We start from the raw sequence: 13,914 nt of genomic DNA on the forward strand, positions 1-13,914 counted from the left end.
CGAAACACGTAATAATTAATTAACAAAGATTTTTCAAATTTCAACAATAAGCTGATTTTTTACAAATGTGTAATAAGTAATTTAACCGAAAGTTTTTGACTTATCATCCAAATTCAAAAACAAACTTCTAAAAAAACTAATCTCTCCATTTCACAAAGAGTATCGTTCACACAAATTAAGAAATAAGATAAAATGTCTCTTATACCCTTATTAATTTGCAGAAAATAACTATTGGAATTATATTTATAACTAATTTTCTGAATTTATTTTTGAGGTTAAAAATGATATTTTATGTCAAAATTTACATTGGAATTCTAAAACGATATTCTTTTTGAAACAAAAAAAAAATGTCAGAACGACACTTTTTGTGAAACGGAGAAAATAACATTTAGTGATGTATTTATTGAGGATGCCAAAATGATAATTTTAGAACTTCGTTAAAAAGGTAATTTAGAATAACCTATATTTTAATAGAGTAAGTTTTGCAGATTAATAAATGCAAAGGTTATGGAATATCTTAATAGTATTAAGATCTTGGGATTGCCGAACCATGAATTGAAATTGAAAATAGGAAATTTATGCAATGGAACAAGACTTTTGGTAACACAGTTGGCCAAACATATTATTCAAGCTAGCCACATAAATGGAGAATATATTGGTCAAAAGGTCTTGATCCCACGAATGTTTGTTTCCTCCATAGAGACAAGTTTTCCTTTTAGAATGAGGCGTAGATAATTTCCGGTAACTATCGCCTATTCAATGATTATCAATAAAAGTCAAGGACAGACTTTACAAAAGGTTGGCCTATATTTACCAAAACCAGTATTTTCCCATGGACAACTTTATGTGGCTATATCACGTGTTATTTCAAAAGCTGGTTTGAAGATTCTGATAGCGGATACAATGGGTCAGCCACAAACCAAGACTTTGAATGTTGTATACAAAGCCGTCTTTCAAAATGTAAGGAAACAATAAATTTTTTTAAAGTTTAGAGTTTTACTATTTAAATAGTTTATTTAATTATTTATTAAATAACATTTTATTTTACTTATCCTTTTACTTATCCTTTTTCTATTAATGATTGTCCTCATCGTCGAATGGTGTTAATGGTGTTTGTAGAATTAATGATTTTAAAAAAAATACAATTATCAAACTAACCAATTTTATTACTACGAATAATCTTCCAAAATTAAAAGTTTCTAAATACATTAGCATTTTAATATTATAAAAAAAATAAGTACTCAACTTTATGGATCTTGTAAATCCGCGCATCGCGCGGGTCTCCACCTAATTGCAAGTAACAGTTCGTTATGATTTTGTTTATTATCGTAAGAAAAATTGTTCATCGTAGATATGGTGTAGCCGTGTAGAAATATCTGCGATGTGAATTCTAGAGTTTTTTTTCGTAATTGCAAGTGTTAAAGACAGTAGAATATGATCGATTAATCATCATTTCTAAAAAAAAAAATAGATTAATTATCTTGACGATAGTTGAAAAAAAAAAAAAGGAAAAACAAACAATCATGAATCCAAATTTAAACCAAACTTGCCGATCCGATCTATCGGATGGTCTAGTTTTACGGTTCAGTTTTACGGTTTAGTTTTACGGTTTAGTTTTGTTCGGTTTAGTATACTACTAACTAATTCACTATCTTCGTCAGTCAAAAGCACGAAGAAACTTCGAAGAGCCAAATCGCGTTTTGAATTTACATCGGCGGCGAAGAAATGCGATCATTAGAAGAGCTATCTCCGACGGAAAACCTAGAAATCGAGAACGGCCTCGCTCTCGTCGCACGCGTCAAGCTCTGTCTCACAATCCACCCTCTTGTACCTTCCGTATCGAAGCCCATCGACGAATGGCAACTCAAGCGATCTTTAATAGATTTCCTCAAGAAGTCAATCTTCCCCTCCGTGACGGTCCCGGAGGAAGATATCGTTGTTCGGCGTCACAAGGACTTGAAGAAACGGAAGCGTGAAGAGCCAGTCGCTCATGGGTCGCTGTTTATCCGCGATTTAGGGTTTCTGGAAGGTAGGAAGAGGAAGAAGCAGGATGATGACAATGATGGAGAGAGAGATGTGAAGGTTTTGGAGAAGAAGTTTATTGATTGGAGGAAAGTTTTGGTGGAGAAGATGAATGGTATTGAGCTTAATTTGGAAGGAGTGAAGTATAATCTCACTGTTGTGCTTCCGGTTTCTGATGATTTCGAGAGGTTGAAGAAGGATTGGGAGGAATATTACGCTTTTGGTAATCTGGGTTTGTTGATTTGGAACTTGATTTTGATGATTTTGTTGCAAAGTGTTTTAATTTTTGTTGTTGTTGGGTATTTGCTTTTGCAGGACATCCAAGGGAAGGAAGGCGAGAAGCTGATACGATAGTACTGAGGGGTGTGCCATCAAGATGGTTTGCAGAGCCAAGAGTTTCATCGAAACCTTCGATGTTGGTTACTCATACAATCTTCTCCACCTTTGGGAAAATTAAGTAAGTTTTTGTCTCTTTTCATGTCTAATTTGATTGTGTTTGTGCCAAATGTGCTTCACGAATGTGACATATGGGAGCGGAGATTGATCTATGGCTCGCTTCTTGCAATTATCCATTGGTTTCGTGTTGCTTTCGGTAGATGTCATGCATCTACATTTGGACATAGAAGTGTATAGAACAGACATTTTGTATGAACGTTTCTTGGTTAAGTGGAATTGGTGGATAAAAATCGTACCTAACAACTAATTATGGTTTCAGTTTTGATCTCTCTGCTTTAGTTATCTGATAATGGTCATTGTAACCTGTTGTAACATGTGTGCTTGAGTATTCTATTCCTTGGATCCATGTTCCGCTGCTTTAACTCATTCTCTATAGGAATCTTAATGTTGCTGAGGACGATGATCTAGGTAAGGACGCTGATGAGGACAGTGGAGACCTCGCGTCAGGTCTCCATTGTAAGATCGTGGTTCAGTTCGAGAAGTACAATGACTTCGTGAATGCCATGAAGGCTTTCTGTGGTCGCTCAATGCAAAAGGTTAATATCTATACTGCAAAGAAGCATTTTTACTAGAAACAAATGTTTTTTTTGGGAAAATGGGAGATTGTTGAATATTAGTAGCTCTCTCTGTTCTGCTGTTGCGTAAGCGTCTTAAATAACACATGAATTTTATTCATTTGCAAAAATGATTTTGCTGGATGATTTTGCTGAATCCTGAACTAGATTGTATGCAAAACTAGGTTCTGCTGCTGTGTGACCGGCTCTTTAACATAGGCATACCTGTTGAATAGCTTTTGTTTAAAAGTAAGTAGATGGAATTTTGTTTGATTGTTTATGGGGAAAGAATTAGGCAACTTGTAGGCTCTGGAACATGACTAGAAGAATTAGGCAACTTGTAGGCATTGGAACATGACTGATGTATTCTGTTTTTGTTGTCATTTGAACAGGAAGGTACTCGGCTAAAGGCAGACTATGAACTAACATGGGACAAGGTTGGGTTCTTCAGGAACTCAAGGAAGGCGTTGGATCACAGAGATGGAGGATACAAAAACGATGCTATTGGATACAATACAGATGATTTACGCCGAAAGAGATTCAGGGTATGTGTGATTTATGATCTTATAACATAAATTACTGATTCTAGACAAAGATGATTCTGATGTCTTAAAAATTTGTTTATTTGGCAGGAGTAAAACACCGAGATGAGATCTATATGAACTTTGGTGGATTTGTAATAAGATGATCTTTTGAAGATGTCTAAGTTCAGGATCTGATTCTTGTTCTTGTGCCGAATCATTCTTCTTTTATTTATGGTAAAAGAATCAATCGTTTTTTTTTTTTGGGTAAAATTTTCAACATCAGGAGTATTATATTTAGTTTTTAACAAAAGTTACAACTTGAATAAAACAATTCTAGTAGCAAAAATTCTAGAAGCAAACCATATCCATAAGTAATCAGTCATAATTCTCATTGATTAGATAATATCCGATAAATAACAAGAAGAGAATTAAAGTCATTTGAAACCGGACAAAATAATGAGTGAGATAATCGATAAACAACTGTTAACCTCAAAACTCCTTGAGAGGACCGTAATCTATATAAAAAAAAAAAGCTTCCGTTGAAGTAAATTGACAATTGATGTCTACAATGCGTATGACTGTATGAGACAGATTACTTAAAACTATAAAGTCTTTTTCGCTATGATGATGATATTGGACGTTGTTAGACAAAAGAAACCACTTAAAGCATCTCTAATGGTGCTCTATATCTTACTCTAAACTCTATTTTTAGAGTAAAATGAACTGCAATGATACTCTATATGTTGCTCTATAAATAGAGAAATGAACAGTGTTGCTCTATATTTGGAGCAATACTGTTCATGGCTCTATTTTTAGAGCAGAACTTTTTTATTTACAAAACAATCCTTTATTTTTAATATATTTTTATTTTATACCTAAACTATAATATAACTAACAATATTAAACGGAATTCAATTTATACTACTAATAACTTATTAGAACATTATTTTAACTTAAAATTTAATAACAATATATATTAAACAAAGAAATACAATAAGATAACAAATAATAAAATTAGAAATACATAATTAATACTAAAATTTAAAGATAAAAATCAAATACTAAAAAGAAAACTTCACACAATTTATTAGATTAGTAATCTAATACTCTTGTAAGTTGTTTCCACCTCCATGAAAATCACCAAAATATTGCCCGAATGAAATAGATGTAGAAGGAGCTTATTGATCAACCCATTTCTTTTAAAATTCGTCTTTGTTCAGCTTGAACATGTTCACGAATATTTGGATCTTGTATAGAATTTAAGTTCTGAAGTAAAACTTTATTTTCTTCTTTGAGTTCTGATGCTTAAAAAAATGTACTAACACTGATGTTTAAAAAATGTATTAGTTGTTAATTTTTTAATTATGTGATGTAATAAATTTTTATAATAGTTAATGTTAAAAATATGTTTATGTTGAATTATTGTTAAAAATAAAATATATGGAATAAATTTAAATTTTTTAAAAGTAGAGGACCTTATCAGCAATTAATACTAAAGAATAAAATATAATATTTATTTTTAGAGTCAGATATAGAGATGACCATTGGAGTAAACTTCTTCTCTATTTTTAGAGATCTCTATATTTAGAGCTAAAAATATAGTCAACCATTGGAGATGCTCTTAGGAAGGTGGACATAATTTCCATTATTGCGACTTTTCTCTCTCTCTGTTCACTCTCTAAAAATCTTTCACAGAGAGAGAGTGTTTTCTTTTTTTGTATTTCCAATCTAAATCGGATCTATCTTTCCAACTAGTGAATCATGTTCATATATCATCTAGTTGGATTAATAAATTTCCGTTTAACGGATTTGGTTTGTGTAGATCTTCTTAGATCTCATAGAGGTTCAATTATGATTCAACTTCTTCATCTTCTAATTTCATCTGCTCATTTCGGCCGAGAGTTTTATCTCTCTAATTGTCCCCGATAAAGAAGCATTTCATGACAAAGGGAGACAGGTCATGAAGTTTGGTGGAATAGCAGCAACTTTAAGGAGAAGAAGAATCTCTTAGAACCATAGGTCTATGAGAAGATCAAGGTGGAAGCAATCGGAAGGAGATGGAGTGGTACTGAAGACTTGTTCGGAAAATTAGCGTGCCCTTGCGGTGAAGCGCGACGGCAATGATGCTCGACGGCGATGATGTCAGCAACCACTTATCTCGTTTTCAACCTAAAGCTTACACGTGTTTAACACGTGTTATATTGTGGCTTATCATTATCTTTTAGTACTTTGGAAATAATGATGGGCTTGTACTGGATTTCAATAGGCTTCCGATTTCCTTTTGTTGTAATTGCCCAAGCGGGCTTTATCAATATAAGTTTGTTGACGTCAAAAAAAAAGGAAGGTGGACATAATTAGAAACAAAAAAAAATACTTAACGTGGACATAATTAGACAAAAAAAATACTTAGGAATTCACATGTTATTCATTGACATTGTAATTCCTCTCTTGTGAAATCAAGGTGTTTTAACTCGCTCATTATATTTATCTGGTTTTGGCATATTTGAAATATCATAAAGTGATTTCCAATTTTGGATTAAGAGTTTTTGCAACTCAACTAGTGTATATTGTTGAATCTTCTGGTTAGTTAAGTTCCATTGGAAGAAATTCAATTTATGGCGTTTATTTGTTTGTAAGGTCTTCGGATAATATATGCCAGAGATTTTGCCATATTTATGGTGTACTTAATTACAATATGCTAAATATTGTTATAAATCATTCATTTAACTGCAAAGCACTAACCAATCGTGAGACCTCATCTATAGCTCTGTGTCATTCTTTATTTCCATCCAGTAGAGTGTAGACCCGTGGTGTTACAAGTTTTCTTAAAATTTGGGTATATTATCCCTAAATTTGGGTGTGACAAGTTACATCTCGATATATATATGGATCCCCATATTCGTGGTTTTCAATCAATAAATTTAAAATATAAAATTCATATTTTCAATGTCATTTTTAACAGTTTAATCATTTGCAGGATAAAATGGTAGTCGTTCTTCTATAGTGATACCTCCAAAGAAGAAATATAGACCGAGAACACCAAAACTAAAACCGATTCCTACTTTTAATAGACGTGACATTAACACTATTATTACTAACTCTATCTCATTGAATAAATCTATCTTAATATCAAGTTTTTAAAACATTAATTATTCAATTATGCAGGTTTACTTTCGAAAAGCCAGCAATATGCACAAGAAGATACCATGTTTAACCAAACTGGAGATGATATTACCTTGAAAAGAAAACGTTCTCAAATGGCCAGGAAAACAAGGATGGAAATTTTGCGATCAAAAAGAGCACGTCATAATCATCAAAACACAAGTTAGTCTTTATCTACCTCGAAATATAATTTTGTATAAATTTCCCCTCTGTGTCTGACATATTATATTGAAATATTTAAGCAGATCTCTTACCCAAACCAGACGGAATAGATGATTTTATCTGTTTTGTTACAACTGATGAGTCCGAAAATGAAGACACTCATCACAAAGAAAAATTATCTAAATCACAAGATACAACTGATAAAGTTATAAATAACCAACAATTTTTAAGAATCGAGTGTTCCGATTTTGCTGATATTGGATTGGCTACCAATGGTAACTTTTTTTAAAATCTATACTATTTCAAAACCATATATTCGAATAAACGAGTTACTAATATATTTTATAATCAATCTACATAAGTTATTATGATGAAGGTGATCAAGCTTATATGTGTAGTCATTGCAATGCATACATGTGGTTTGGAGAAAGAATCAATAAAAATAATATTAATATTATATTTAATAAATATATGTTTAAATTATATATTAATATTATATTTAATAATTAATAATTAAAATTAAAAATAATAAATTAATTTTCATTAAAAAATAATATAAATATTAGAAATATATGTTTAAAATGTTTAAAATGTTTTTATGTCATGTTTTATTCAAAAAATAAACTTTACTTACAATAAAATCAAATTATTAATTTTTTTAAGAACTCCTAAGACTATGTACATTGGTTCATTTTATCTACACCCTTATACTCCACATCATCTTCTCTCTCTTCCACCTAATATTTCAACACCCTTTCCTTTACAATGATTTTGTTTAATAAAATTCAACACTTTACTCCATTATTTTTATTTAAATAGTTTTTAATTTTTTTATGTTTTTGTTTTTGCAAATACATATTACTAACTAAAATTAAATTAAAATAATAGGATTTTAATAATTTTAGTAATAATCGTTTTATTATTTGTTTTTTTTAATAATGTTTTGCTTGTAATAAAATAAAAATAACGATAATCATTATAAAAATAATTTTTTTTCAAAAAAAAAACTCAAAATGAAATAAAATACATTAAACAAACACACATAACCAATAAAATACATATAGCTTAACTCACAAACAATAAACAAAAAAAACTCAAAATAAAATGCAATACATTAAACTACATTAAACAAACACACAACATAACCAATAATATACATATAGCTTAACTCACAAACAATAAACTCAACACACACAATAAAGCTCTAAACAAGAGTTTTATCAAAGGCTAAATAGACAATTATAGTAAAAAGATAGATTTGTTTTGGTGTCCGAATCAAATGAACAAAGTTTGTATTTATAGAGAAAAAAGAATAATGAATTTTGGTATAAAAAAATATATATATATATAATATGAAATAATTGAGTTTACATTATTTAGGATGAGAGAAATATCTTAGATATCTCATCAACCAATTACAAACTACTATCCTTTCCCAATCTACAACTCAGTGTCTGAATTTTTTTATTTATTTATTCTGTTAATTTTCAACCAATTAAAATTCAACACCTGGCTTTTGAGGGACTTATTTTTTGAGTTTCAACATGTTGTAAATTATCAACACAGTTTTTACCAACACGATTTCAACAACTTCATTGCATCTATTCAACAATTGATAGTTATTTATCTATACCTTCATTGTACATAGCCTAATAGGATTACACAATTGAAGCAAAGAAAACAAATGTTTCTTAACAAGGGTTTTTAACATAAATTTTATAATTAAATATTAATTAAAAATCCCATAAAGATTCTTGCATTGAACATGCTCTTAATATAATATGTTCTTAAGACCATCATTAACAGGATCTTTTAATGGGTCTCTTCAAATTTTTTAATCGTGAAAATTGAGAAAGTTGTGTTTAAATTGTAGAAACGTTTCTTATCTGGCGACGGAGAGAGACGTCTCTTAGACCAGGTGTCACGCGTTTAGAGGTCAAAAAATATTGGGGAAAATCTAATTATTTTGCTTGGTTTACACTCGCTGAAATTTTCTGGCGATTGCTTCGACTGAGAGGGGTTCTCCAACGACTCGTCGTTTTTCTGAATCAGAGGGTTCTGAACTCTGTCACGGCGCCGCAGGTAAGTGTTGAAAACCCTAATCCCATTTCTGGTCGATTGTCTTCTTCAAATGCTCTCCTTCGTGTTCAGGGTTGGGCTTCGATGGTTTTGTTGCTTTTATCTTAGTTCTTTGTGTCGCGTGAATTGGTTTTGCTTTAGAGGGTAGGAATGTTTGAGAATTTTCCAAGATTGGGAGTTCAATCGATACAGATTTAGGGTATGACAATAGAAATTGATATTTGTAGAGGATAAGTGTTAAGCGATCCATAGCATTTTGATTTGCAAGCATTCATGACTGGTAAATCGAATCGGCTTTGTATATCTAACCTTTGGTTTTGGGGTCAAGTTGTGTTTTGAAAATTCACCAATTTAGTCAAACAAGAAAAAGAGGAACGCTTGACATAACGTTGGCTTTAGTCAATGACTCTGTGTCTCTTTAGTCTCAGCTTCACTCTCACATTTCTCGGCCAAGGAACGCTTGGCATAACGTTGGCGCTTCTCTTTGTTTGTGGCAATGTTGCCTTCTTCTCTATTGGGATGGGAACTGTTTGCTGGGTCTTGACGTCAGAGATCTTCCTGCTACGGCTAAGAGCTCAGGCATCAGCGCTTTGAGCTGTGGGGAATAGGGTCTGCAGCGGTCTTGTTGCCATGTCCTTCCTCTCTATGTCACGTGCCATCACTTTCGGAAGAACCTTCTTCGTCTTCCCCTTTGTGTCTGCGCTATCGGTTATTTTTGTGTACGTGCTAGTTCCAAAGACAAGTGGGAAGTCGCTGGAGCAAATAGAGCTGGCACTACAAGAAAAACATCATTTTACAACGGCCGAAATGGTCGTTATTTCGTCGTAATAGGGCTATTACGACGGACTACCGACGATTTCAAAATCGTCGTAAAGTCATCGTCGTAATAGACAAATCATCGTAAAATCGTCGTATAATATACGACGGTTTCGTTTCGTCGTAACATCGAGGGAAACAAAATCGTCGTAAATGCGTCGTACAGTTTACAACGAATTCACATCGAATTGCGTCGACTTGGTCTTCGCCTAGACCGTCGTTAAGTGGTCGTTAATGGTCGACGTAAGATCGTCGTAAAATGTACGACGCATAAATCTTCGATAATCAATCGTAAAGTATTTAATCATTTCGTCGTAAAATCGTCGTAAAGCACGGACGTATAATCGTCGTATTTATCGTCGTATATTTTAGTCGTAAATTCGTCGTAATATTTACGACGAATGTACGACAGTTTTAATAAAGCTATTACGACGATTATACGACGTTTAATATAATTGAAAATTAAAAAAAAATTCGAATTAAAATTTAAATTAAAAAAAAAATTACAATTTAAAATTTATTAAAATTTGAAATTAAAATTAATTGTAATTTACATAAAAACCCTACAGATCTAAATCTAAATCTAAATCGTCGATCCCGTCATCGGCCTCCTCCCCATCGTCCTAGACTTGTTCCTTGCCGGATCTTCGGTTTGATGCTTCCGCCAGCGCCTGATCTCCGGCTCTAGGAGGCTCAACCCCGAGAGATCGGAATATCTCCTCGTCCGTATGCACTGGCGGTTGCGTCCTAGTGGATGACCCGGCGGCTCCGACAACCCCATCAGCTGCGCCATGAGGTCCGGGTTGTCGGCTCCCATGATCTCGAAGAGACCGTAGAGCTGGTCGATCCTCGTCTCGTACCGGGTCCGCATCTGGTCGATCTCCTGGCAGATAACCGGATCCGGGACCCGGACGTGACCAGTCGCCGTAGCTCTCGGGTATCACGGATGGACCCCATCCCTAATACCCGCCCCTTTTTCTTTGGGGCAACCTACAAATATTTTAAAAACATTATGGTTAGAAATTTAATTTAAAACTAAAGTTACATTAATTAAATATAGTAATTAAATTTACCTCTTCGAAGATCTAGTCCATCTCCGCCACCGTCAGCGCCGGGGTCGATTGGACCGAGCTACCTCCGGGAGACGTTTGACGCGCCTTCTGAGTCAGCTGCGTCTGTCGCTCCTCGATCGCCGCACAGGCGGCGTTGTAGATCTCCTCCGCCCGAGGATTCGTGAATTCGCCGTTACGCTTCTTATGCGTCTCGGCGAAAACCTTCGTCATCGGAGGAAGTTCTCCTCCGTTATCATCGACCTACAAAATCAAAATGAAAAAATTAATTAGTATCGAGAAATAAGAGTTAATTATTTAAAAACAAAAAAATTAGTAATTTAAATTTACTTACCATCATAAGTCGTCTTCCGGCAAAAGGAATCTGGAAGGAAGTGTGCGGGACGTTCTTCCGATTTGCCGCATCGTCAGTAGCGTTCCTGAAAAATATTTTCATTAGAATCTATTATAAGAAAAAAAATAATGTTAATATTATTGAAATTAACTACTTACCTAGATCCAGAACACTTGGCGGCCGTAGTCTGGTTGTGCGGATCCAACCAGTACTAGACAAGGCCCCACCTGACGGTATTGGCCATAGGCGCCGGCTTGGCCTTGTCACCGTCAACCTCCCACTTCCGTTTCCAGTCGGAAACGGTGTTGTTGAGGCGAAATTTGACCTTCTCCTTGAAGGCCGTCTCCACACGTCCGTGTGCGGATGTTTCCCAATGCCAGTTTTGCTAGGAAAAAAAAAAGAAGTTAGTAATTATTGTAAAAAGTTAAAATTTAAAATTACAATTAAACGAAATGGTAAATTACTTACCGCAAAACACTTGAACCAAGTGTCAAGTGTGGCCTGATCCAGCTTCTTCCAGCTGGTATGGGGTTGTACGAAAAACCCTTTGATGATATCTGCAATGTTACGACGCACTGCATTGTCGGTCGTAAACCTAGTCAAATGGAAAGAGAAAAAGTAAATTAATATCAAATATATAAGAATAAATATTAATTAATTTAAAAATATTGTAGAAAAAAAATTACGTACCAAAAAGTGCCCGGGGCTCGATCCGGGTCGAGTTCATGGTCTCACGACCGGGTTGCGCCAGAAGATTATGTACCGTAAACTGGGCATACGGTACAGGTGGGATCGGATCAGCCTCAGGATCGGCCTGTGCGGGAGCCGCTGGTTCGGCTGGTGGTGGTGGAGGCAGTGCCGGCTGCGGAACAACGACCGGTTGGGAAACCGTCCGTTGTGTTCCTGAGGACTCCGGGATGGCTGATCCGGTCGCCGAGGTAGACGGGGCCGTACCGTCAGAATCGACGAGCTGTCGGTAGTGAAATCTCTTAGCTCGAGGAGCCATATCGACAGAACCTACAAAATATTTATAAAATTAGTTACTAATTTTTCAAATATTTATTTAAATTTACCAAAATCCGGGCCTAACTAAATTTCGAAACCTAAATCTAAATTCTGAACCTAAATCTAAATTTCGAACCTAAATCTAAAATAATATGTAATGAAATTAATTTAACAAAAATACTTACAAATTAATTGGCTGGAGAGTAGGGAGAGATAGATTTCTAGAGAGATAGAGAGATTTCTAGAGAGAGAGAGGGAAGAGAGGAATGAGCGACGAAGGAGGAAATCTCGCATCCCTTATATAGATTTTGTGATCGTCGTAAAATCGTCGTAACATTACGACGATTTTACAACGATTCGGTTGTATAACAGTCGATCCACTGCATGACATGACACGTGTCGTGATGGGAGCATTTGACCGTTACGACGGTTTTACGACGACTAAACCCAAAACTGTCGTAAGATCGTCGTAACGCCTAAACATTCATAACCTCGTGCCTCGGATCAAGAGCCTATCCGGTGCAAACGTTACGACGGTTTTGGGTTTAATCGTTGTAAAACCGTCGTACATTTACGATTATATTATGACGGTTTTACGATGTTTTTTTAAAAAGTGAGTAAACCCTAAATCTTATAAATGGGATATTGCATAAAGAACAATGCAAAGGTTATTGTATCCTAACATATAACAAAAGGTTTACAACTTTGCATGTATGATGGATTTATGACATGAGATAGTAAAAATTGAAATTCCGTAATCTAATATATAACTTTTCACTTAACATTTACGAAAACAAGCATGAACTTGTAAATATGTATGTTTTTTTTCAAATTTTTGATTTTGATCAGATTGATAGCATTTCATATAAAATAAGATAACCAATCAAAAACATTTGTGAAATACCTTACAACCAATAAGATATAAAAGATTCAAATTCTTGGATTTCAACATTACGACGATTTTACGACGAAATAGTGTACGCATCGTAAAATCGTCGTAACTTTACGACGATATTACGATGGTTCGTCGTAAAGACGTTGTAATGTTGAAACCCTATTCATTCAGAGCTTAAAACCTAGACTTAGGGTTTAGGGTTTAGAAAAACCGTCGTAAAACCGTCGTAAAATCGAATTTTAGGGTTTTTAAAAAATTCAAACAAACAAAGTTACAAATTACATAATAACAAACATTCACTAAATACAATGCATGATACTCAATCAGATGCATCTTCCTCTATTACTTCATCACCATCACCGTCGTCTTCTTCCGCCAAATCGTCATCATCGGTTTCAGCAAACTCATCATCACCTTCTTTTTCTGTATCATCGGGAAGATCTTCAACTTGCCTGTTCCGAGGGTCTATTAAGGAAATCTCCTCATCAACATCTGGTTCAGACAGATCTACGCAAGTGTCATGTTGAAGTGGAACATCCTCAACCCCTACAATCTTGCCCTTCGGAGCCACTTTAACTACTGCTAACCATGAAATTCTTGTTGATCGAACTCGAGGGTATGGCAGAAACGTTACCTGTTCTGCTTGAGAAGCTAATATAAATGGCTCAAACCTGTTGTACCGTCGTGATTTGTTCACGTCAACAACTCCAAACTTGTTTAGACATACCCCTCGTCCAACAGTTGGATCAAACCAATCACATTTGAAGAGAACAGTTTTCAGCCTTAACAATCCAGGATACTCTACTTCAATTATTTCTTGCACAATTCCATAAAA

The 13,914-nt window shown here is 34.4% G+C and overlaps 1 protein-coding gene across 1 annotated transcript; it reads left to right on the top strand.

Moving 5' to 3' along the window:
- Positions 1–1,674: 1,674 nt before the first annotated feature.
- Positions 1,675–3,813, top strand: LOC18010191. The gene is made up of 5 exons (XM_006392212.2): positions 1,675–2,245; positions 2,338–2,479; positions 2,855–3,014; positions 3,425–3,577; positions 3,665–3,813. Exons 1-5 carry the CDS (start codon positions 1,726–1,728, stop codon positions 3,668–3,670), a joined length of 981 nt encoding a protein of 326 aa, XP_006392274.1. The 5' UTR covers positions 1,675–1,725; the 3' UTR covers positions 3,671–3,813.
- The last annotated feature ends 10,101 nt before the right edge of the window (positions 3,814–13,914 follow it).

The sequence above is a fragment of the Eutrema salsugineum genome, unplaced genomic scaffold (genome assembly GCF_000478725.1).
Source record: "Eutrema salsugineum unplaced genomic scaffold, Eutsalg1_0 scaffold_8, whole genome shotgun sequence".
Lineage (NCBI taxonomy): Eukaryota > Viridiplantae > Streptophyta > Magnoliopsida > Brassicales > Brassicaceae > Eutrema > Eutrema salsugineum.